This window comes from Camellia sinensis, chromosome 8 (assembly GCF_055761805.1).
Source record: "Camellia sinensis isolate YWXY chromosome 8, ASM5576180v1, whole genome shotgun sequence".
NCBI lineage: Eukaryota > Viridiplantae > Streptophyta > Magnoliopsida > Ericales > Theaceae > Camellia > Camellia sinensis.
This window is the reverse complement of record NC_138968.1, coordinates 193,580,149-193,604,841: the sequence shown is the minus strand read 5'-3', so window position 1 is coordinate 193,604,841 and position 24,693 is coordinate 193,580,149. Positions and strand designations below refer to the sequence as shown.

Below are 24,693 nucleotides of genomic sequence, written 5' to 3'. Positions count from 1 at the left end.
AGAATCTTATATTGCTTCAATTGATTGGTTCATGTTGCATTTTAGACCAATCTTTTAAAATTTTAACATATAAAGGAATATATACACCCAACCAACTGCTTTTGCAAGCATAGCTTAAAGGGTCTTGAATTTTCCACCTAATTTTATCACTACCATTCAACTCCATGAGGTATTATTAGTCCGTAACTAGAGACAAACTAGTGAATTCTGTGATCAATGTCAACATTCTGTAATTTCATATAAAATCCAAATCATTCATCCACCATTCTAATCCAATTCTCTCTCTCTCTCTCTCTCTCTCTCTGTGTCAAATGTCATTCTTCTCTCTCTTCTCGCTCATCATTCTCTCACATGCGCACTTAGCATCCACGATGCGTCCCCTAACGCAAATATCAGAAGGAACCAAATGGTATGTAATGTATTTAATTTATGCTATAAATCTAAAAAAATTACCCAACATTTTACCCATAATTGAAATATGTGGTCAAGATTCATTCTGTACATGGCCCACAATACCTTTAAATCTACTTCCTACGATTCATTTTCACTGTAAAATTCTGATTAAATTTTCAAGGTACCTAAAATTATTTGTATATAATCATAAAATGGAGGGAAGTATATCTTAAAAATACTCGCATGTTAAAAGTAATGATTCTTACTTTTGTATAAGCAGGAGCTCAGTGACGAACTCAAGAAGGCAGTTGGACACAGAATCATCATCATCATCATCATCGTTGTGTAGGACTGGCAATCCTATTGATGACTGCTGGAGGTGCGATCCCAACTGGGAAGCTAACCGAAAGGTGCTAGCCGATTGTGCTATTGGGTTCGGACGCAACGCCATTGGTGGTCGAGACGGTGAATTCTACATTGTCACAGATTCAGACAATGATGACCCGTTCAATCCAATTCCCGGCACACTCCGGCATGCAGTCATCCAGGATGAACCTTTGTGGATCATCTTCGATCATGACATGGTCATTCACTTGAAGGAGGAACTCGTAATGAACTCCTACAAGACCATAGATGGTAGAGGTTACAAAATTGAAATATCAAATGGACCGTGCATAACCATACAAAATATAAGTAATATCATCATACACGGGGTTTACGTACACGGTTGTGTACCTGCTGGGAATGCTGTGGTGAGAGACAAGCCACAGCATTACGAAATGCGAGGCATCTCAGATGGTGATGGGATATCAATATTTGCGGGTAGGGATGTGTGGATTGATCACTGTTCGCTATCCAATTGCCATGACGGGCTCATCGATGCCATATACGGATCGACAGATATAACCATTTCAAACAATTACATGTTCAAGCATAATGAAGTCATGCTTTTGGGTCATAACGACGACTTCTTAGCAGACGAGAATATGCAAGTCACAATTACCTTCAACTACTTTGGGGAAGGCCTAGTTCAAAGAATGCCCAGGTAACTACGTTAATAATCGTGCAAATCCACACCCAAAAAAATTGTTAACCATCATGGCAACACTTATAATGTAACTTTGCTTCATACCTTTTATCTACGTATTTTTTCAATTTCAGTGAAAAGCTTATTTTAATTTTTAATTGTTGCAGATGTAGACATGGGTATTTTCATATTGTAAACAATGTATATACTGGTTGGGGGATGTATGCAATTGGAGGAAGCGCCAGTCCTACAATCAATAGCCAAGGAAATGTGTTCATTGCATTAGATGACAAATCTTCAAAGGAGGTAGTAAAGTCTTTCATTATCAAGCCCCATTTTTTCTATGTGACATGTGCTTGTGCTCAATGTTTCATTATGAAGCCCCATTCCACATACAAATACGTACAAATTCACTATCACATAAGCTTTCAAGCATGTCAAGTCAGGACTGTCAAAAAAAATCCATACCATGTGGTCGGGACACCAACTATATCCATGAAAGTACTAATCTCCATATTTAATTGATTATACCAAATTAAAGAGACATGTGACATAGTAGATAATTGAACCTAGTTTTTGGGCATACTATCAATTAACCAATTGCTATAGTTCTCTTATTCAGCCCAATAGATAATATATGCATTACTTTTCTAATTGCCCAAGAATGTGGCAAATTCTTTCAACAGAACTTAAGATAAATATGAAAAGGCACAAAAAGTAGAAGAAAGAACATGTAAGTTGCAACACTATATTTGCCCGTCAGGCTAATCAACAGTTAATCAACCAGAGTGACAGATACTTAGACCAGCACCTATTATTGGGCTAACAGTCATTGACTAAGTTTTACTTCTTGTTCAGGTGACCAAACATGAAAGTCCACAGGGATCCGCTGAGTGGAAGAACTGGAATTGGAGATCAGATGGAGATATGATGCTGAATGGTGCTTTCTTTACACCTTCTGGACAAGAAAATCCTGGAAGCTATGCAAAAGCATCAAGCATGGTTGCAAGAACAGCTACACTTGTAACGAGCATCAGTCCATCCGCTGGAGTTCTTGATTGCCAGATAGGCCAACAATGTTAAAATCTAGGAACCAGATTCTTATTTTTTTCGTTTGTCATATATAATTTAAGTTTCAATTGAATTTTAATTGCGTTGTACTCTTTAGCAAAAAAATCATCTGATTCTCAAGTAGGTGGAGGAGTTGTCAATATGGAGCTGTTCTATTATGTGGGGAATATAGAGAATAATAAAACTAGAGTGCTTGAAAAAAATTATAGAAACAAAGATGAATTAATTATAACCATTTTCAATAGTTGGAGCAATGGACCTGCATAAATTTCCAACCATCTAAAATATTGGAGGAAAATGTCTTAATAGATTTAAGAGTTGAGAAATTAAAAACTTGTGATGTTGGCACTGTTTATCTCCCGCATATCAGTCTAACATCTTTACGTACAATTGCAATTACATCCCCCAACCCCATCACCACACCCACACACATCTAAAAAAAAAAGTGAATACACAGAAGTTTGTGATAAAGGAAGAGATGTATGTGACAAAATATCAAAAAGATATGCCGTTGCAGGCAATTAAGTCTTTTAGCAGTTTGGTTTTAATCCCAAAGAAACTTCAAAAGCTCCAAAAATTCTCTAAGACATCAATTCTAATTAAATTAGAGGCATTACATTAGTTTATAGACTTTGGACCTCCTTCGCCAATCCCCAATTAAGAGAAGGATTCCAAAATAGGAAACTAGACTTTTAACTTTTAAAACCTATTTAAAACCAAATAAGACTCATAAATAAAAACCCTAACACGTGCAAGGAAACAACTGGATTAATACCTGTGGGGATGTATTTTCTGAATACCAACACGTGGCAAGGTGACGCCGACGTGTCAGCCAAGGTGCCACGTGTCCTGGTTGTGATGCCGAGGTTATCTCGGCAAGGCCGATGTTATCTCCAAAGATATCGGAATCCGAGATAAATGGATAAGGGGCAAGAGTCCTAGAGTAAAGAGGGAACTTTGCTAAGATAAGGATAAAGCTCTTAAGAAGTTTATTTTTATCTCTTGTGAAATCCAAAGTAAGCACTGAATGGGAGTCTATAGAAGTCAGGCTTCTAGTGGGACTAGGTTTATGTTGGCTATAAAAGAGAGGCACCCCCGTGAGTCCAAGGTACGTAATTTTATGCTTTTTATGCTTAAGCTTGTGAGTTTAGCACTTGATTATCTTTGAAAGATGTACTGACTTGATCGTCGGAGTGCCCTCTTTCTGTTGTAGGTTAGCTAGAGGCCATCTATTTTGCGACTGCTTTTCTAGCTGATTACTAGGCGGGCAGTGTGGTCAAAAAATTACTCACACAATTTGGCACCGTCTGTGGGAAAGATAGGAGAATAAATGGCCAGTAACGGACAGAAGGAAAACATTGGGGGCGACACTCCTGCTGGGAGTGGGAGACCCATTGACCTTGATGTCACAGGAGATGAATACAACGCAGAAACTCGTGACCAGAATACCGGCGTAAAGGACGTCGGCCAGACTAACAATTCAGATCGAAGTGGCTACTATAATGAAGATGACCTCCAGGTATGGAAGGATAGATGCCTGCGGAGGGACGAAGAGGTGAAAGAGATGGCAAATAAGTTGGCAGACCTGCAATCGATCGTCAACTTTATGATACAAAATAACGTCATGCAGCCACCATACCCGCTGCAGGACACGCCGATGCCAGCAGCCAATGCCCAGAAGCAAGGGCAGAAAGCAATTCCAGAAGCCCCCCAGCACAACGGGAGCGAAAGACATTCTCACCGACCTTCCAGGGAGGTCGGACAAAGGGAGCCAAGAAGAGAAGAATCACGAAGGACGCAACACGCAAATGAAGCAGACCGAAGAGGACATAGGCATGTTCAGGGGCAGGCACTGCGCTTCGACACAACTCATGGAGAAGGGTCGAAAAGGGCTCACCACGAGGCCGATAGTAGTATACCGAAGAGACTGAAGTCGAAAGATAGCCGAGCTCTTGGGCGGAGCAAAGAAGACTTAAGAGATTACCTCAAGAGGAAGCAGTAGAATGCCGAAGCCGAAGTAACATCCCCAGATAAGCCGAGGACACCATTCTCGGTGGAATTGGACAGGTTCGAGGCACCAAAGAGATTTAGTATGCCGAGGTTTCAAATATACGACGGCAAGTCAGACCCCAACTTCCACGTCGGACTATATTTGAACTCAATGGCATTATATAGTGGGAACGAGCCGTTGCTCTACAAAGTATTCCCCTCATCCTTCGGGGAGATTGCATCAGATTGGTTCCATAAACTACCGAAGGGTAGCGTGAAGACTTGGGAAGGCCTGGCCGAGATGTTTGTGGCCCGGTTCATGACAAATAAGCTACAGCCATTAAGGGTGGACGCATTGATGGCCTTGAGGATCAGTAAGGATGAAGGCCTTAGGGCCTATGTAAAAAGATACTATGAGGTATTCAACCGAATACCAGAATGTAATCAAGAAGTAGCGGTCGTATCATTCAAGAATGGCCTAAAAGACAATTGTCCGCTAAATCTTTGGCAAAAACTTTGCCAAAAAGCATGGAAGAGCTCATGGCAAGAATCGAGAAGTATGTCAAAGCCGAAGAAGACGCATCGGCAAATAGGGAGATAAAACAGGAGAAAGGGAACGGCTCGTCGAAGCGAGGCCGAGGTAACAATGGAACGAACAGGCAAGAGGTAGAACTAAGGGCTACACAAGTAGTAACAACCGTGTTCCGGATCCCAATTCCCAAAGTATTGAATCAAATTCGAAACCAGCCCTATTTCAGAACGCCAGAAAGGACTCCAGGAGAGTTCATGGGAAGAAACACTGGTAGGCATTGTGCTTACCACAATGCAGATGGACATACGACTCAGGGTTGCAGAGCCCTAAAAACATATTTGGAAGACCTTGTAAGACAGGGACATCTGAGAGACCTTGTTGATGAAACCAGAACAAGGGAAGAACGGACGAGATTATCTCAAGCACCAGCAGCCCCGCCTCCCCCAGCACAACAGCCACAGGCAGGAGGACCTCAGGTAATCAACGTAATCCACTCAAAGGTCAACGAAAACGAAATCTGAGGAGAAACCCAGAAGGTAAAACACCTACAATATGTCTATTAAGTCGGAGAGAAAAGACATCGAGCAGAACAGTACCAAGGACCGATGATAACCTTCACTGAAGCCGACCTAGAGATGGTCCAGCACCCGCACAATGATGCCTTGGTAGTATCCCTCCAGGTTGGGGAGTGCCAAGTGAAACGCATCCTGATTGACCAAGGAAGCTCTTGTGACATCATGTACATCCGATGTTACAAGGAGCTCGGCCTTCACCCATATGACATGGAACGGTCCAACGGCCCAATGGTCGGGTTCAATGGAACACCGACATGGCCACTGGGAACAGTAAGCTTGGAGGTGCAGGCTGGCACCAGGAAAATCAAGACAGAATTCACCGTCATCGACACACCCTCCCCTTACAACATCATCTTAGGAAAACCATGGTTGCATGCGATGAGGGCAGTTCCCTCAACATTGCATCAACTGTTGCGATTCCCAACAGAGCATGGGATAGAAGAAGTCAGGGGTGATCAGCTGTAGGCAAAAAGTTGCTCCATGGCAGCAATGAAGTCTACTTGCAGCATTCGAGAGCCAGAAAAGGAGAAATTGAAGAAGATGACATAAAAGTCCTAGAAGACGTCGGCAAGGAGCCAACCGAGAAGAGCGAAGAGGCACTAAAGAAAATCCTCGTCCAGGATGGGGATGAAGAACTTTTGTGCAAAAATTCAAGATCAAGAACTACTTCTCAACACAAAGTTTTCCCCAAAGCAATGAGCAAGCAGAGGCATCCAACAAAGTAATCTTGGATGGAATAAAGAAGAGGCTGCAGGCACCAAAAGGAAAATGGGTAGATGAACTGCCCAATGTACTCTGGGCATATCGGACTACGCCGAGAAGATCAACTGAGGAAACCCCTTTGCCATGGCTCATGGCACAGAAGCAGTCATTCCACTGGAGATCGGCATTCCTGGAATCAGAACCCAAGGAATAGAAAACGGAACTAATGATGTTCTCTTAGCCCGAGAGCTAGATCTTCTGGAAAAACGAAGGGAGAAAGCTGCAGTTCAGCTTGCAGCATACCAACAACAGCTTGCCAGAGCATACAACAAGAAGGTCAATTCAAGAGAATTTCAGAGTGGTGACCTCATCCTAAGAAAAGTTGTCGACAACAAGAAGGATCCCAGAGAGGGCAAGCTTGGCCCAAATTGGGAAGGACCCTATAAGATCATCTCGGTACTGGGAAATGTAGCATACCGGCTTGAAGATAAAAAGGGCAAAAAATTTCCTAGATCATGGAACACTTGTACTTTGAAATTTTTCTATCATTAAAATTCCTTTGTTCCTTGGCCATTGCCGAAATAAATAAATAAAGATTCAGTTCTGTTTTCAAGATACTTGACATTGTCTCTGGAATACATGTATAATGCGAACCCAAGTGCAACTCAGGCTCACATTAGGGGGGCAGAGGGAAGAAAAAAGAATTGCTTAACACTTGTTGAAATTTGTGGACAATTTACAAGTCAAGTTAAGCCGAGATCATTGTTTACCACTTGTTGAAATTTGTGGACAATTTACAAGTTGGTTAAACCGAAAAGTATTACTTAACACTTGTTCAAATTTGTGGACAATTTACAAGTTAAGTTAAGCCGAGATCATTGTTTATCACTTGTTGAAATTTGTGGACAATTTACAAGTTGGATAAACCGAAAAGTATTGCTTAACACTTGTTGAAATTTGTGGACAATTTACAAGTTAAGTTAAGCCGAGATCATTGTTTAACACTTGTTGAAATTTGTGGACAATTTACAAGTTGGTTAAACCGAAAAGTATTGCTTAACACTTGTTGAAATTTGTGGACAATTTACAAGTTAAGTTAAGCTGAGATCATTGTTTAACACTTGTTGAAATTTGTGGACAATTTACAAGTTGGTTAAACCGAAAAGTATTGTTTACCACTTGTTGAAATTTGTGGACAATTTACAAGTTGGTTAAACCGAAAAGTATTGCTTAACACTTGTTGAAATTTGTGGACAATTTACAAGTTAAGTTAAGCCGAGATCATTGTTTAACACTTGTTAAAATTTGTGGACAATTTACAAGTTGGTTAAACCGAAAAGTATTGCTTAACACTTGTTGAAATTTGTGGACAATTTACAAGTTAAGTTAAGCCGAGATCATTGTTTATCACTTGTTGAAATTTGTGGACAATTTACAAGTTGAAGATAAACCAGAGACAAGAAACTTGTCGAGGTAAATTATCGGGTGGCATAACCGAGGTGTGTTACCCCGAGAAGATTGCACACAGAAAGAAAGAGTTTAGAAAGAGAAAAAGCAAGAGAAATCAGATGCAAAAGTGAAGAGACGGAAAAAAGGGAAAAAGCTTTTGATTAAACAGAAACGGCGGCAAAAGCAATCAATACGCCTAGAAGAACGAGGGCGTCAGACAGCGCACATGAAGAAAGAGGCGGCTAATAGGCGCGTCACATGTACGGAGCAGTAAGAGGGAAACGCGTAGCTAAAACGGTTGGGTTGAAGTGCATGACAGCTCATGCGCGTGAGAAGATCCTTAAAAATCTTGATTTTTTAGGAAAATCATGTCGGCCTGAAATGAATGATCTCGGCTATCAAATTTACTGGAAGAAAATACAGATATAGGTTCCATCACCTCAGAATGCCGAGGTAATAGAACCTAGGGGGCAGTTGTAGGGATGTATTTTCTGAATACCAACACGTGGCAAGGTGACGCCGACGTGTCAGCCGAGATGCCACGTGTCCTGGTTGTGACGCCGAGGTTATCTCGGCAAAGCCGAGGTTATCTCCAAAGATATCGGAATCCGAGATAAATGGATAAGGGGCAAGAGTCCTAGAGTAAAGAGGGAACTTTGCTAAGATAAGGATAAAGCTCTTAGGGAGTTTATCTTTATCTCTTGTGAAATCCAAAGTAAGCACTGAATGGGAGTCCATAGAAGTCAGGCTTCTAGTGGGACTAGGTTTATGTTGGCTATAAAAGAGAGGCACCCCTGTGGGTCTAAGGTACGCAATTTTATGCTTTTTATGCTTAAGCTTATGAGTTTAGCACTTGATTATCTTTGAAAGATATATTGACTTGATCGTCGGAGTGCCCCTGGGTGGTTGAACCACCGCCGGAGACTTCTCTTTCTGTTGCAGGTTAGCTAGAGGCCATCTATTCTGCCAGTGCTTTTCCAGCTGATTACTAGGCGGGCAGTGTGGTCAGAAAATTACTCACACAATACCTAACCATAATTAACTATAAAAACAATGTAGGAATTCATGAGCTTTGAACTTGCAACCATAAAACCATTTGTACTAACTGTGGCACCGTTTGGGAAGGAAAACTTGGGCTAATTTAGCCACGTCCCGACAAATTAGGCTGATTCAGCCACGTCCAGACAAAATGGGTTTCACGGGTATGTTTGAAACCCTTATTGGTGTAAATTTACCAAAATGCCCTGAAGAGAACCCTCTCAATCTGAGGGACAACGTCTCATCCAAAACACACAAACCCTTCCGAAAGCTGAGAAGAACAAGCGAAATAGGCGATTCGAAAAGACCAGCGGCGACGACGACATCTGAACGACCTTCGCAGAGGTGATCGGCATCTAAGTATGCATTCGTGGCGGCAAACAAGAACCAACCCTCTCAAACACAAACCGATCTGCAGGCAATGCTTTATGGCCTATCTGATTTCGTTTCCTTGCTTCCGATATGCATAGTATGGGTTCATAACGGCATCGGTTCATGACTGATCTGTTTCTTTATGGTCGTGATTGGGTTGATTACGCTTACATTACACACAATTAGGGCAGCTAGATATATAAGTATATATATATAGATATATCTCTGTGAAAAATTATTTCGGATCTGTTCTTATGTTAAAAATCTGTTCGGTTATCACGGAATGTTACGGTTACAACTCACACATTTGGGGCAGATATGTATATATACATGTATATATATATATATAAATATATCTGTTCTTATTTATATATCTGTTCTTATTTATGAAAATCTGTAAAATCTGTTTGGTTTGGGTTTATTACGGTTAGTAACAAACACATTTAGGGTAGATATATATATATATATATAATTTAATATATATCTGTTATTATTTATATATCTGTTCTTATATGAAAATCTGTAAAATCTGTTCGGTTTGGGTTCATTACGGTTACATTTCACATATTTGGGGCATATATATATATGTTCTTATATATAAATCTGTTCGGTTTGAAGGCAGATATATGTATCTGTTCTTATATTTTCATGTAGATTAACCCATGGTAAAAAAACAGTCATTTTCATATTCAACCTGTTCTGTTCTTGGCACCTGTTCTGCAAATTTTTTTTTCTTAGAAGTCACATTACAAATTATCAATTTCAGATCACAATTTCACATTTATGGCATTCAACTGCTGACTGATGACATCAATTCTGTGAATGAATATCAATTTCTGTTACAAAATTCTGTTGATTACTTATCACTGTCATGATAAACTTCATTTAAAAATCTGTCAATTACTTATTGATGAGTTATGAAATGGTCTGTCAATGAATAAGGGAAACACATGATCTGAATGGGTTTTGTCATTTGTGAGTCAATGCTGGAGACGATGTCTCCATCTGTGAAATACCTATTGATTTGAAGAAAATTGAATTATATATTGATTTGTCAATGGAGAAAAAAATTTGAAAATCTCTCTTCCAAAAAACACTCCTCACAGGCAGTCTTCATTCTTAAATAAATGACACATTTTTGGGTTGTCGTTATTGAACTTCACTTCTTCAAACACTGTTACGTTCATTATGTTACATGCGGATAAAACCCTCTGCTTTCTTCAATCATATCTGTCTTCATTGAAAGCTAATATAGAAACCAGTTCAATATAACTCTGTCTCAGTTGATCTAGTCTAAGTATATATAAATTAATGCTATATTTTTCATTTAAAAAAGTAAGTCTAATTTGTGTGTGCATGTGGAGACAAACTTTAATCTTCAAAATTATTGATATGAATGCACTATTTGGAAATAAAAAAAAATCAGAACATAATAATAATAATAATAATAATAATAATAATAATAATAATAATAATAATAATAAGTAGAAAAAAGTAATAATATAATTTCATCATGAATTCTTCATCTCAGTCATGTAAACACAGGGTGTTCATGCCCTGTTGTTATGTTCATTGAAATCTAAATTTACCAAATTACAGATTTACCGTTCTATTACCACCTTCACACTGAATGGTACGAAAAACACATGGATAAAACGCTGTGTCGTACTTCTATACTGACCGGGAATGCATGGATATGCGAACTATATGCTGGTCATATGGGTCGATTTGAGGAAAATGTTTGCATGCCGAAGGAAGTTTTTGCCGCATTGTGTGAGACATTAGTAAATGATTTTGGGTTACAAGTCCCGCAACGTCCACCTAGCTTAGCTGTTGAAGAAAGCGTTGCAATGTTTATTCATGTGTTGAAAGGGAAGCAAAATCGAGAAATCTAAGAACAGTTCCAACATTTCGGGGAGACTGTGTCTCGGCACGTGCATAACGTATTAACTTCCATGAAAGAGTTCACTGTTGTTCATTGCCGGCCCACATACAGTCAGCATCGTATACATCCATACGTAGACGGAAATACCTACCGTTCAAGATACTCCTGAAAAACATTATTGACATATAAATAAAGACTGTCAGTTATTTTGTTTTTATTATTAACTGGACGTGACGTATGGAAAAAACCAAACACTTGTTACCCATTTATGCAACAAAACAATTGGGTTGTTTGCAGGACTGCATTGGCGCAATAGACGGAACACATGTAAGCGCATGGGTTACGGGGCCAGATGCGGCAACATATTTTGGTAGGAAATACTGTCACACGCAAAATATCATGGCCGCTGTCGATTTTGACATGTGTTTCATATTCATTTCGTGCGGATGGGAAGGAAGTATGCATGATAGTCGCATATTCAACGAGATACTAACAAATGACAATGTCCCCTTCCCACATCCTAACGAAGGTAACACATGACGATGTTATTAGATGTAGGGGGCTATAAATTTTTTCTGAAATAGCAATACTAGAAAATGACGCACAATGTTCGATTTTGGTGTCATACATTGTTGTCATGTCTGCAGGCAAATATTATCTTGTCGATTCTGGCTATCCAAACTGGATAGGTTACTTAGCACCATTCAAAGGCCACCGTTACCACCAACAAGAATTTTGACGTATTGCACGGAACACGACGGCAAACACACCAAGGGAATTATTTAACAAAGTGCACTCATCCTTACGCAGTGTGGTGGAACGCACTTTCGGTGCCTGGAAAAATCGATGGGGCCTTATTCGAGACATGCCTTGGTATGACTTTGCAAATGTGCAAGTTCAGTTAGTGGGTGCGTCAATGGCATTACATAATTATATACGGCGAAACACAGGTAACCCAACAACTGTTCACCCAATCTGTGATGAGGAAGAGGCTATGACAATATTAAATGCCATACCAGAAGTTGAACATGATGAGGATGGTTTAATGGTTGGGGATGAGGACCCCCATATGGCATTGGTGCGCCCTCACATATGCGACAAATTATGTTACATGCGTAATAACGGAATGTTAGGAAATACATAATAGTCGAATTAATTTTCGTATGGTTGTAACATTACTAATGACACAAGTGGAACATGCTGTATTCAAATATATTATCATGTACAATATGTATGAGTTTTCACGGGAATGTAGCCCCTTCCAGTTGGTGACGTGCCTAACTTTGAAAAACCAAAATCCACAGAAATTTTTTTTTTCGAAAAACAAAAAAAGGTGAAACAAATAACAAAAAATAAAAAAGAAAACTAATACAGAAATTGTCATGTGCGACGTCAATTAAAAACATAAAAACAGAAGTTGAAAACAACAAGAAAACCAAAACAGACCCTCATTTTTTGTCATGTGCCACGGCAATATATGATTTTCCACTGTATTTTGAATAAATGACATAAAAAAACGTTTTTTCAAACAAAAAAACCAACCGAAATTAGCATTTGCCACATAATGTACAAATAAATAAAACAGATAAAAACTCATTTGTCAAATATAAAAGCAAATTACTGTATAAACCATGAAAAAAATTACAGAAACGTAAATTAAAAAAAGAAGAACGACAAACATAGGCCTCATCCAAAAAAAAAGAAAAAAAAAAACAGAAATTACCATTTGCCACGTCATTTACAAATAAATAAAACGAGAGAAAATCCATTTTTTAAATATAAAAACAAATTAATGTGAGTGAATAAGACAATAACAAAATCGTAAATTTTGAAAAAATAACGACAAAATTACGCCACATTCAAAAACATTTAAAAAAAAAACATGAAAACATAAATTACCATTCGCGACGTAATTTACAAATAAATGAAACACATAAATAAATAAAAAAGTTATTGTATACCAATAAAAATAAGGAATAAGAACTAATTAATGTAAAAAAAAAAACAAAAAAAAAAGACAAAAACATAAATTTAAAAAAAAAAAATTGAAAAATTTAAGCACAATACGCCAAATCCAAACCCAAAATAAAAAAATTAAAAGAAAAAAAAATTAAAGCAAAATACGCCAAATCCAAACCCAAAATAAAAAAAAAATAAAAAATTTAAGCAAAATTCGCCAGATCGAAACCCAACATAAAGAAAAAAAAAATTAAGGAAAAAATGCCAACTCCAAACCGGAAAAAAAAAAAAAATTAAGCAAAATACGCCAAATCGAAACCCAACATAAAAATAAATAAATAAAAAAATAACCAAAATATGCCAAATCCAAACCGGAAAAAAATAAAAATATTTAAGCAAAATACGTCAAATCCAAACCCAAAATTTATAAATAAAAAAAAAAAAAAAAAAAAAAAAAAAAAAATTAAGCAAAATATGCCAAATCCAAACCCAAAATAAAAAATTAAAAAAAAAGGCAAAAAGGACAGTTTGGTAATTTAACAGGAAGACACCTCACCAAAAATCCAAAAAGCCAAAAAAGCCAAAATGCCCTTCTTAAACCAGGCTTTTTAGCCCCAGGCTAAAATAGCCAAAAATGCCAAAAAGCCAAAAAACCAACTTACTTCCCAAACGGAGGCTGTATCAGCAATTTCCTTCACAAAAAATAATTTGGCATCAAGATGAAGTTATAGAATTCATATCCTTCTCGATTTGGCTCTATTGTTGTCCTTTCTTTTTCTGGTTTGTGCTTCAGGATCTTCCATGGTATTTCTTAACAACTCTAATGAAAGGGACTCTTTGACTGCCATGAAAAACACTTCATCAACCCTTAGGCCATGTTTGTTTGGCAGGGTGGGAGGCCGGACTGGATTAAGATAGCTGTGAGTCCCACCCATAGCTTATTTGGTATTAATTTGAGACGGGGGATTGCTAGTGTGGGGGACTTAGTAATCCCGCTCTCTAAGGAGATTAGCTTAGGTGAATTTTAGGTGGGATTAGAAAAATAGTGAAGGGATTGAATCTATTTTATATAAAAAAAAAATTTAATTTTTTTTTTTACCAAGTGCACTTGTTTGTTTTAATATTTATTTTAATTTTTTAATATAGAAATAATTTATTTATTTATTTTATATAAAAATAATTTAACAATCTCATCACTAATCATTTATCACACTATCATCAAAACAAACACATTTTTACTAAATCCCCCTTCTAACAATCCCTACATTAACAATCTCTTCACTAGCAATCCTATCCAACTTAAACCATCAAACAAATGTGGCCTTAATCTCTCACAATAGCAATGGATTAAAACTATGGCCACTTTAGATGACTTACAATGCCTCCGTTTAGGAAGTGGGTTGACTTTTTAGCTTTTTGACTTTTTTGGCTATTTTAGCCTGAGCTAAAAAGCTTAGTTTGGAAAGAACTTTTTAACTTTTTGACTTTTTTGGCTTTTTTTGTAAGAGAAGAGTGTAATGATTATGGATTGGATGTGATGTTTTGTTTGTTGTGGCTAAAATAACCTATTTTGTCTTTTGTGGCTAAAATAGCCAAAAAGCTTCCAAACCATTTTTCCAAACGGTGTAGAAAATTGAAAGCAGTTAGCCCGTGGCCTATTCTGTGATGTAACGATTCATCTCAATGTTTCACATCTATAATCAAAACATGAGGTATCATTAATTTGAAATCATAAAAAATTTATGTGAATAAATCAACAACATATACATGCAGCTAAACCGCAATTCAACCAAATAAAATGGAATTAAAGATAAATTGATAAAACAAATACGAATTGAACTAAGACATAGTAGTTAATAAACCAATTAATAATGAAATTTAATAAGCTAAATGAGCGGGAGATTTGTGCCGAACAACAGGCCAAACTACACCAACACGGGTTGTGGTGTTGGGCTGTATAAGGAGAGCCTGGGGCGCACCATTGGGCCGAACTGGGTTTGCACTGAATGTGGTGCCCTACCAGATTAAGGCTACGTGGGATGTGCGGCCGAGATATAATCGCGCACTATATGGTGTTTTCCTGAGCTTGACCCACAAAAGTTATGGTGCTGGGCCAGACTTGGCCAAGTTGTCTCATGTTGTGGTCTGAGCACCAGTATTACGGTTCTCGGTAGCGGAACCACGTGGCGGTGAACAATGGACGGTTCGGACTATAGTTGTTAGGGCAGAGATGGTCCATGAGATCGTGGTCGGTAGCCAAGATGTCGAATGGTGTGCCCACCTGCAATTGTCGGTGTCTGTGGTTCATAAGTAATAGCCTGGTCGAGCACCCCACGTGGACTAATGATGAGAGGAGAGGAATCCACTCCTAGTATGCGTCAATAACGTTTGGCGGTGTGACAAGCACTGTTTGGTGGTTTCGGTCGCTACACGTGTAGGAAAGGTAGAGGGGAGCACAACTGTCTGCCCAGGAAGGACAACAGAGGTAGTGCGCTCACAATCTCTAAGACTACATGGCCAACCTTGAAAATTAGGAAGAGACATATGTTAAAAGTAAGCAACCTGAAGCAATTTTGTGAAACTCTCTCTCTACAGTGCTCTCTATTTTCTCTCTTCTCCCAACAAGCTAACTTGACCGTTGAAGGGATTTTTCAACAAACCCATCCGTTGGGTAGCTTACCTTTATTTTTTTTACAGTACGACGAAGTTCTAACGAAATGCGACGAGCTTGGAAGCAAGGAGGTACAGAGCGGGGCGAATATTTCTCTCCCGTATAATTGGTGACGTCTGTGGGAAGCTTTTTGATAGACAAACCTTGTTCTACAAGCTCTTTTAGCTATTTTCCATGGCGAACATCGATGAAACACTATTGTTCGTTATCGACGAAATCACTCTAGAGTCAATCCGGAGAAGAGATGTCTCTCCTGCCGTTCCGACCACGGCGGGCCTGGAGACCTCTTCTAGAGGGCTCCCTAGAGACACACGAGATAAACGCACAAAGAGTACTGATCATTCGCTGAGTCTTGAGGGGCACTGGCTGCGAGGAGAGTCGCATGCTTAGGATCCGGAACACAAACTTAGGGACCAAGACGTCCTCATTCGGAAGATGACGGCTGAGATGGAAACGTTGAAGTGACAAATCAAAGGAAAATGTGTTATTAGAGTAGGAAACCACAGTGAGCACACCCAACCCCGTCGTTTAAGAAGCCAGCACCAACGGGGGACTCCCTCCCTCTCCATCACCAGGAGCCACGACGTTGGTGATTCTAACCCACCGATAGAGAGGTCGTGCACGCGAGACAGTAGCTATTGTCCCTCACATCCGTCGACAACGTCGAGATACTCTTACTCTGCTCGTTCGGAGGACTTAAGGGAGGTCTTGGAGGAACATGCATGCCGCAGAGAGGCCCAAAGAGTGCCAGCGTTGCAAAGGCTGAGTGTCCGACCCCGTTGCAGTGAGGACGTAGCCATGCCGCTACCTAGAGTGGTGGTTCCAGCACCGGTGGACAGAGATTTGGCACAACTCACCGCCACCCCACTGTCTCTAGAGATAGAGAGCACACCGCTCCCGTCGGATTCCATCAACCAAAGTTCACGCTGCATAATGGTAAGACGGATCCGTACATGCATGTTAGTCATTACCGACAAGTAATGAGAGGCCATTGATGCAACGACACCTTGATGTGTCTAATATTCCCGGCGAGTTTGGGAGAACTGGGGCTGAAATGGTTCAAAAGGCTCCCGACGCAGAGTATCGATAGGTGGCAGCAGCTAGTAGAAACCTTCGTCACCAGATTCAAGACTAACACTCGAATGCCTAAAGAGGTCGACCACCTCCTAGGTATCAAGATGGAGTTAGGTGGTTCTTTGAAGGCATACAATGCCAAGTATTAGGAGACCTACAATGAGATCCTCGATTGCCCCACCAATTTGGCGATCGCCCAGTACAAGTGAGGTCTACCAGTTGGACATAGACTGTGAGACTCGCTCACGATGCTTCAACTCATAACCATGGAATCATTGATGCAACGGATCAACGAGCACATCTAAGTTGAGGATGATGTTGTCACCGTTGCCATAATTGAGAAGGCAAATCCAGTTGTGGCAGACAAACGTCTGGCTGGGAAGGTTCACTCGGTAGGACAGGAGGATAACCGCCCAAAAAATCGAGCGAGAGAGCAACACCGTGGGACTGGTCGCAATGAAAGGCCGCAGGAATGACCAAGCTAATGCTCCACGCAACGAGGAGGAAGATGCCAAGAGAAAGTTAAAAGCACGGTCCGATATCACAACGGTCTTCAAAATCCCAATTTATCGCATCCTCAGCGAGATTAGAGGCAAGCCATATGTCCGTTGGCCAACAAAATTGGAGAATGCACAGAGGGGCTTCAACTCGAGATACCATTGCACTTTCCATGAAGAAATAAGGCATCGAACAAAGGACTGCGTGCCATTGAAACAACATTTGGAAGAGCTGGTCACAGCAGGGCATTTAAACCAGTACATCGACGGAGGTATGATGGCTGCTCCACAAGGGCAAACTGAGCCAAATGGGCTAGCCGTCCTAGACACAGCGCCACACAGAGTTATTAACGCCATTCACAGAATCATCAAGCCGGCGAGAGTATGCGAGCTCAGAGAGATGATTAAAAAGGCTGAGGACATAAAGGAAGTGCTCTCTATTCAGCTCGCTGTAAAGAAAGGAAAGACCAAGGTGCAGGACATCATGACCTTTTTGAGCAAAGACTTAGAAAGAATTCAAACCCCTCACAATGACGCCTTGGTGGTGACACTTCGTATCAAGGACTTCGATATCAAGAGAATATTGATCGATCAGGGGAGTCCGGTCGAGATCATATACTATGATGCATTCAAACAGATGAAGTTGGAGGACAAGGACTTGGCCCCAGCAACATCTCCCTTGATCAGCTTCAACTCTCAACCGGAATGGCTGGTCGGAAAGATCATATTGCCAGTCAAGGCTGGGTCGATCACGAAACAGGTCGAGTTCTGGGTACTGAAAGTCCCATCTACCTATAACTTGATATTAGGGAGGGGTTGGTTGCATGCCAAGCAAGCGGTGACTTTCACTTATCACCAAGTCATGCGCTTCCTTGGCCCGACCGGGTAAATCAAAGAAGTTTGAGGAGACCAAGTGAAGTCGAAACAATGCTTCATCGTGGTCAACGACAGTCGGACAACGAAAGGTTTCGTACCTATGATAGAAGGACCAGAAGGCAAGGAGGTCCTGGAAGATGTGGGAAGTAAAGCCGAAGAAAAGTCAGTTGAAGACTTGGTGGAAGTTCGGATTGTCGAGAGTGACCAGAACAAATTCTTTCCCTTGGGCTCATCATTGTCCAGCACCGAGCGGTTGGACTGCGTTAACTTTTTGGTCTCCAATACTGAGGCCTTTGCGTGGATGCCTTACGATATGCTTAGCGTCAACCCAAGCTTCATTTGTCATCAGTTGAACGTTTTTCCCAACGCCTGGCTAGTCATACAGAGAACATAGCGTTCGACCTTGCACCATGCCGAGGTAGTAGTGGAGGAGGTCAAAAACTTGCTGGAGGTTGGGGCAATTGAAGAAGTGTAATACCCCAGATGGATCTCTAACACGGTGGTAATGCTGAAGAAAAATGAAAAATGGTGAGTATGCGTCAATTACAAGATGGTTAACCGTGCCTGCTTGAAGGACAACTTTCCGCTCCCAAGGATTGACCAGTTGGTGGATCTTACCGCTAGTCACCGGAGATTTAGCTTTCTTAATGCATACCGCGACTACCACCAAATCACCATGTACGAGCTGGACAGAGAGATCACATCCTTTACCACGCTGAGAGGCTTGTGTTGTTACAAGGTTATGCCATTTGGTCCTAAGAACGCCGGGGCGACTTTCAAAAAGGATGGTGACCAAAATGTTTGCTTCTCTTCTCAGCCACACTATGGAAGCCTATATTGATGACATGGTGGTGAAAAGAAAATATGAGTCCCAACACCTCTTTGACCTAGCTGAAATGTTTGTAATCCTCAAGCGCCATAAATTGTGCTTGACTGCTGTTAAATGCGCTTTCGGTACGGGTGCAGGAAAGTTTTTGGGCTTCTTAGTGGCAAATCGGGGTATAGAAGCTGACCCTTCACAGATCAAGGCAATCCAAGAGTTAGAGCGACCAAATTCCACAAAGGACGTGCAGCATCTCGCCGGAATGGCAGCCGCGCTGAACAGATTTATCAGCCGATTATCAGATCGCTACAGGCCCTTCGTCAAAAGTTTGAAGGCTAAGTTTTTCTGAGATGTAGAATGCGACCGCGTTTTAAAGGACTTGAAGGCCTATCTCTCTACCACCCCAATCCTGGTCACTCCACAACCCAGTGAAGAGCTCTATCTATACTTGGTCGTTTCTCAACATGCAGTAAGCGCAGTGCTTGTCCGAGCTGAGGGAATTCAACGTCTCCCCATCTTCTATGTTAGCAAGACACTGCTCCCAGCCGAATCAAGGTATCTGCCGCTAGAAAAATTGGCACTAGCTCTTATGATGGCCTCTAGAAAATTGGCACACTATTTCCACACCCACACAATCGTGGTGCTGACCTAATTTCTAATCAAGGTGCTCTTTAAGAAAACGGATTTCACAGGTAGAATTTTGAAGTGGGCGGTAGAGCTAGGGCAGTACGACATCAAGTTCCATCCGTGCACAGCTATCAAAGCACAAGCCCTGGCTAATTTTGTCACGGAATTTACACCAGGCACCCACCTTATCTGTTCAATAGACTTGGAGCACAAAGCCGAGCAAAAGGAAAAAGATAATGCAGATTTTGAAAGGCTCATAATGTCGACACTGTCGCGGAAAGATGAGGAGTAAGCAATTGCCGAGCAAGACAATTCTGAGCGGGCAGAGCAAAAGCCAGCCGACTTACCGATCGACAAGACGAGTGTGCATATAGGAAAGCTACACATAAAGCCGACCAATGCCTTGGATTTGAAAAACTCTCAAAATCCCTCCGACTGTTGGAAATTGTTCATTGGTGAGATGTGGAAGCTCTTCATTGATGGGGCTTTCAACAGACATGGGACCTAGTTGGGAGTTATGTTGACCTCGCCAAATGAACTGACCGTTGAGCATGCTATCACAATGGGATTCCCAGCATCCAATAATGAGACAGAATATGAAGTCTTCCTTGCCGGCCTGAAGGGTGCTCTACGAATGAAGACATCAGAGCTTATGGTGTTCAGCGACTCCAAATTGGTAGTCAATCAAGTCTCTAGGGAATATGAGGCCAATGATGAAAGTATTCAAAAAATTTGCCGCAATAAGAATGAAAAAAATCAATGGTGAAGAAAATAGTCAAGCAGGCGAATTAGCCGACCTGACATCTATGCAAACCACCTTTCCCAATCCTTTGATGATTGAATTCTTGCCCCAACCAAGCATTGAGGAACCAGAGGCGCCCGAGGTACACTGCGCCGACTTGGGACCATCTTGGGTGGATCCAATCATCACCTTCTTAAAAGATCGAGTCCTGCCCACCAAGAAGAAGGAAGCTAACAAGATAAAGGCCAAGTTTGAGCAGTTTTGGCTCTCTCCATCTGACGCCTTATACAAGAAACTGGACCATACCTAAAATGCATCCACCCCAGCAAGGTTGACGCATTTCTCTTTGAAATTCATGAAGGCATGTGTGGCAGCCACATTGGGGGCAGATCATTGGTGTACCAAGCAATTTCCCAAGGCTATTGGTGGCCGTGTATATAGGCCGACACACAGAAATATGTCTGCAGATGGGAGAAGTGTCAAAAATTTGCTCAGTTGATCCATCAGTCAGCCAAAGAGTTGCTTAATTAACCAATTCTTAGCCATTCGCACTATGGGGGCTAGACATTGTGGGACCGCTTCCAGCCGCGCCAGGCAATCGCAAATTTTTCATTGCTGTCACTGACTACTTTACCAAATGGGTTAAGGCTGAGCCATTGGCCACCATCAAGAAGAAAGATGTAAAGAAGTTTGTCTAGTAGAATGTAATTACTCGGTTTGGTGTCCCAAAGGCCTTCATCTCAGATAACGGTATGCAGTTTGATGGGAAACTCTTCCGTAGATTTTGCGAAAAGTTAAAGATCGAGTTCTATAATTCAACACCGGCCTACCCTCAATCAAACGGTCAAGCTAAAGCTTCAAACAAGACTATCTTGGACGAGCTGAAAAAGCGGCTAGAGAAAGCCAAAGGGAGGTGGGCTGAGGAACTTCCCAACATACTCTGGACATACCAAGCCTTCCTAAGACATTCAATCGAGGAAACTTCATTCGCCTTGGCTTATGGCATAGAGGCGGTCATACCCTTAGAAATCGGCATGCCAACCATCAGATCTGAAACTTTGAGTTCGACTTAAACAGTGAAGCTATCACCCTGGAGTTAGATTTAGGCAAAAAAAGAAGAGAAAGGGTGCTAATTTACATTGCAGCCTACCAACAAGAGCTCTTCAAAAAATACAACAAGACTGTGCATCCACACCTGTTCAAAGTTAGGGACTGGGTCTTAAGGAAGGTGATGGACAATACGTTGTTCCCTGGTGATGGCAAATTGGGTGCAAATTGGGAAGGGCCGTATAAGATAATAGGCTTGGCTGGTAACGGGGCATACCATCTGGAGGACTTGGACGAAAAAGCCATACCAAGGCCATGGAATGCGGCCAACCTCAAGCTGTTTTACTTTTGAAATGTAATCTTTCTTCCTTTTTTATTTTGAAACTTGGCCTTTTGTCACTACATGTAATGTTTGCTATGCAATGGAAAAAAGCCACTACTTTCTATTGTATTATGTTTTTCTGTATTAAAGTATTAAGCTACTAAGTGCAAGGGGCAATACAGCCTTAACAGCGATAGTCCACCGTGTAGAAAATTAGGCATAAGACCGGGCTGACTTCGCCCAAACCAGGCTGACTTTGCCTGCCATGCAAACAGTTGGTGCCATCTCCAACCGTGTTCGCTTGTTCTAAGCTGATTTTGCTCGCCTCCTTCGAGCTGAGTTTGCTCACATTAATAGAAAGTTGGTGTTCTTGAACCGAGCTAATTTTGCTCGCCAAAAAGGGTTGGTGTCCTCCGAGCTGATTTTGCTCGTCGAGGAAAAAGTTCTCGTTCTACCTAACTTTTGCTATAAAATCGAGCTGACTTTGCTCGTTAACCCAAGCTAGCTTTGCTCACTAGGAAATGAGTTTCGATTTGTCCAACTCATGGATTGTTTTTTCCTTTAGACTGAGCTGAATTTTCTTACCAAGGAGACAGTTATGCTTCCCCAATTTTGAAAGGAAATTTTATGTGTATGCAAATTCAAAAGTTAAACCGAGCAGTTTTATCTTGGCAACAATAAAAGTTATAGTTTCAATCATTCAAACAAGGTAGACAAATTGAAGACACATACATATGACGAGTAAAAAGATGGTGATTTTCATTACTACTGAAGTTTGATTACAAAAGGTGGACCGCCAGCCCGGTTACATCAAAAAAAAAATGTGAGGGGGGGGGTAGAAGATGAACAATACAAAAGGGCCTCATCTATGTTGACTGTATCCTCTTGATTGGCCACCTCTTCGTCAATCGCGTTCAGCGCGGTCTCTAGGCCAGAATCAAGAACCAGGTCGGCCTTTCGCTCGGCCTGGTCGCCGCTTGGAGATGCCTCCTCAGAAATGACTGGTAACAGCGCATGGTCAATTGTTTGCGGAGCAAGTTCCTTTGCCACGCTAGCAGCTTGGGTCCCATCAATCAACTATTACTGCACAACGACAGCATAAGCCTGCTTGTATGAGGGAATGAAGGCGGGAGGGGGGTTCATGAAAACGTCAGACTCTGGAGCCTGACCAAGCTTCTTCGCGGCAGTTTTCTAGCCCCATTGAAAGAATATGTCTTTGGTACCCTCTACCTGACGCTCATAGACCTTCTCACCTTCCGCGTAGCCACGGTCCTTCGCTTTGGCAACTTGCTCCTTAAGCTCGGCCTTGTGAGCAGCGCGGAGCTTGTGTAGCTCGGCCAAATATCTCTCTTTCTTGGCCTGCATCGCCCTCTGCTTATCCTCTTTGGCCTTCGCAAGTTTTTTGGCCATCTGATCCCGTTCGGCCAACAGAAATTCATGCGTGATTTTCAGCTTTTCCAACTCGGCCTTCTTGGTCTTATTATCAGCAATGGCCTCTCGCAGACTTTGCCGCACGAAGACCATGCGCTCATGGGCTAGATAATTCTTCTGCGTGGCCTGCAACAAAGAAGACTTCAGAACATCGAAACCGAGCAATGACTTTAACAAATATATTCGATTACTTACCAGAACGATTGACTTCGCAGCCGACCTAAGGACTTTCAGGTCGGAAAGCTCATCGTGCCTCTTTATGCTGGCCGGAAGAAGCAAGCCCTTGGTTATCTGGAAACCGAACGAGTAGTCTTTATCGGCGTAGACCAAATCGAACGTGGTCATCGCTTTGTCTTTGTCCTTCAACTTAGGTGACCAAGCTAGAGGGACAATAGAGCGAGTGGATTACTCGGCCAAGGGTTGTTCAGTTTGGTCCCCCTAATTGGCAGAAGGTAGCTCGATTGAATCTTCATTGACCAACCCTTATGTAGTCGAAGCTTGTCTAGGCCTCGTCTTCGATCGACCAGTAACTTGCTCGCTGGCGAGAGCCAGCACTGGTCCTTCGTGCACAGTTGGCCTAAAGGTTTGGTCTTCAATCTTTTCTGCCGGCTGTGAATCGCTCGACTCACCTGTGATCATGGACTTTATAGCACGGATCTTCGCCATTTCTTGCTCGGCAGTTAGAGGTACAAGTCTGATCGGCGAAAGATTTGGATCCAGCTCTAGAGAAGAGGCACGAAGAAAATCAGTGACCTTACTCTTGCGCGGCGCTATATGGCGATAGCTTGATTAGTATCCGAGCAGCTTTTAGGGCTCTCGTTCCTTGACTGGGTGCTGTAGAGCAACTATAACGATCTCGGTTTCCCCGTCATATATTGTGTTCCTGACTCAGGTCTAGTGGTTGTATGTTGTTGTCTTATTCTTGTTTTCATCCTTTAATTCCTTGTATTTGAATTTTGGGTTGTGTTCGGTAAGTTTGGAATAGGTTGGGTCATGATTTGAAATAAATGGTTGCTGCCCAGAATTTGGCTTTTTCACTCGAGCGAGGCCTGGGTATTTGCTTCTTTGCTTGAGCGAGCTTTCTTAAGCTCGAGTGAGTTTTGTGGGTCTTCAGGTTTCTTTTTCAGACGCAGCTTTCGCTCGAGCCAGCTTTCTTGCGTTCGAACGAGCTTTGTGTCTTGTGTCTCTTCGCTCGATCGAGAAATATTGCGCTCGAGCGTGCGTCTGCATCTCTTTTGGACCTAAAGGTTGGTATTCCTCACTCGAGCGAGCTTTCTTGTGCTTGAGCGAGCGAGCACTATGTTTTGTGTTTCTTCGCTCGAACGAGAACTCCTGCGCTCGAGCGTGCTTCTGGGTTGCAGACCTAAAGCTTCGCATTGTTCGCTTGAGTGACCCTTCTTGCGCTCGAGCGAGGTTCTTTTGTATTTGGTCGCTTGAGCAACTACTCTTTCGCTCGAGCGAGCCTCGAATATATCAGTTGGCAGTAGCGTGCTATTCATCACTTTTTCACCACTTCTTTCATCCATAACCCTAACTCAGCTGCCTCTTTCTCTCTATACACTCTGTCTCTACAAATACACCTTATTCTAGG

General features: G+C 41.5%; 2 protein-coding genes across 2 annotated transcripts; both read left to right on the top strand.

The window, feature by feature from the left end:
* Positions 1-243: 243 nt before the first annotated feature.
* Positions 244-2,733, top strand: LOC145797417 (putative pectate lyase 21). Its single transcript, XM_082884502.1, has 4 exons — positions 244-409; positions 674-1,438; positions 1,588-1,726; positions 2,279-2,733. The coding sequence occupies exons 1-4, from the start codon at positions 312-314 to the stop codon at positions 2,501-2,503; spliced, it is 1,227 nt and encodes a 408-aa protein (XP_082740628.1). The 5' UTR covers positions 244-311; the 3' UTR covers positions 2,504-2,733.
* A 14,460-nt stretch (positions 2,734-17,193) lies between these two features.
* Positions 17,194-18,123, top strand: LOC145798380 (uncharacterized). Its single transcript, XM_082885912.1, has one exon. It carries the CDS (start codon positions 17,194-17,196, stop codon positions 18,121-18,123), a length of 930 nt encoding a protein of 309 aa, XP_082742038.1.
* Positions 18,124-24,693: the final 6,570 nt, after the last annotated feature.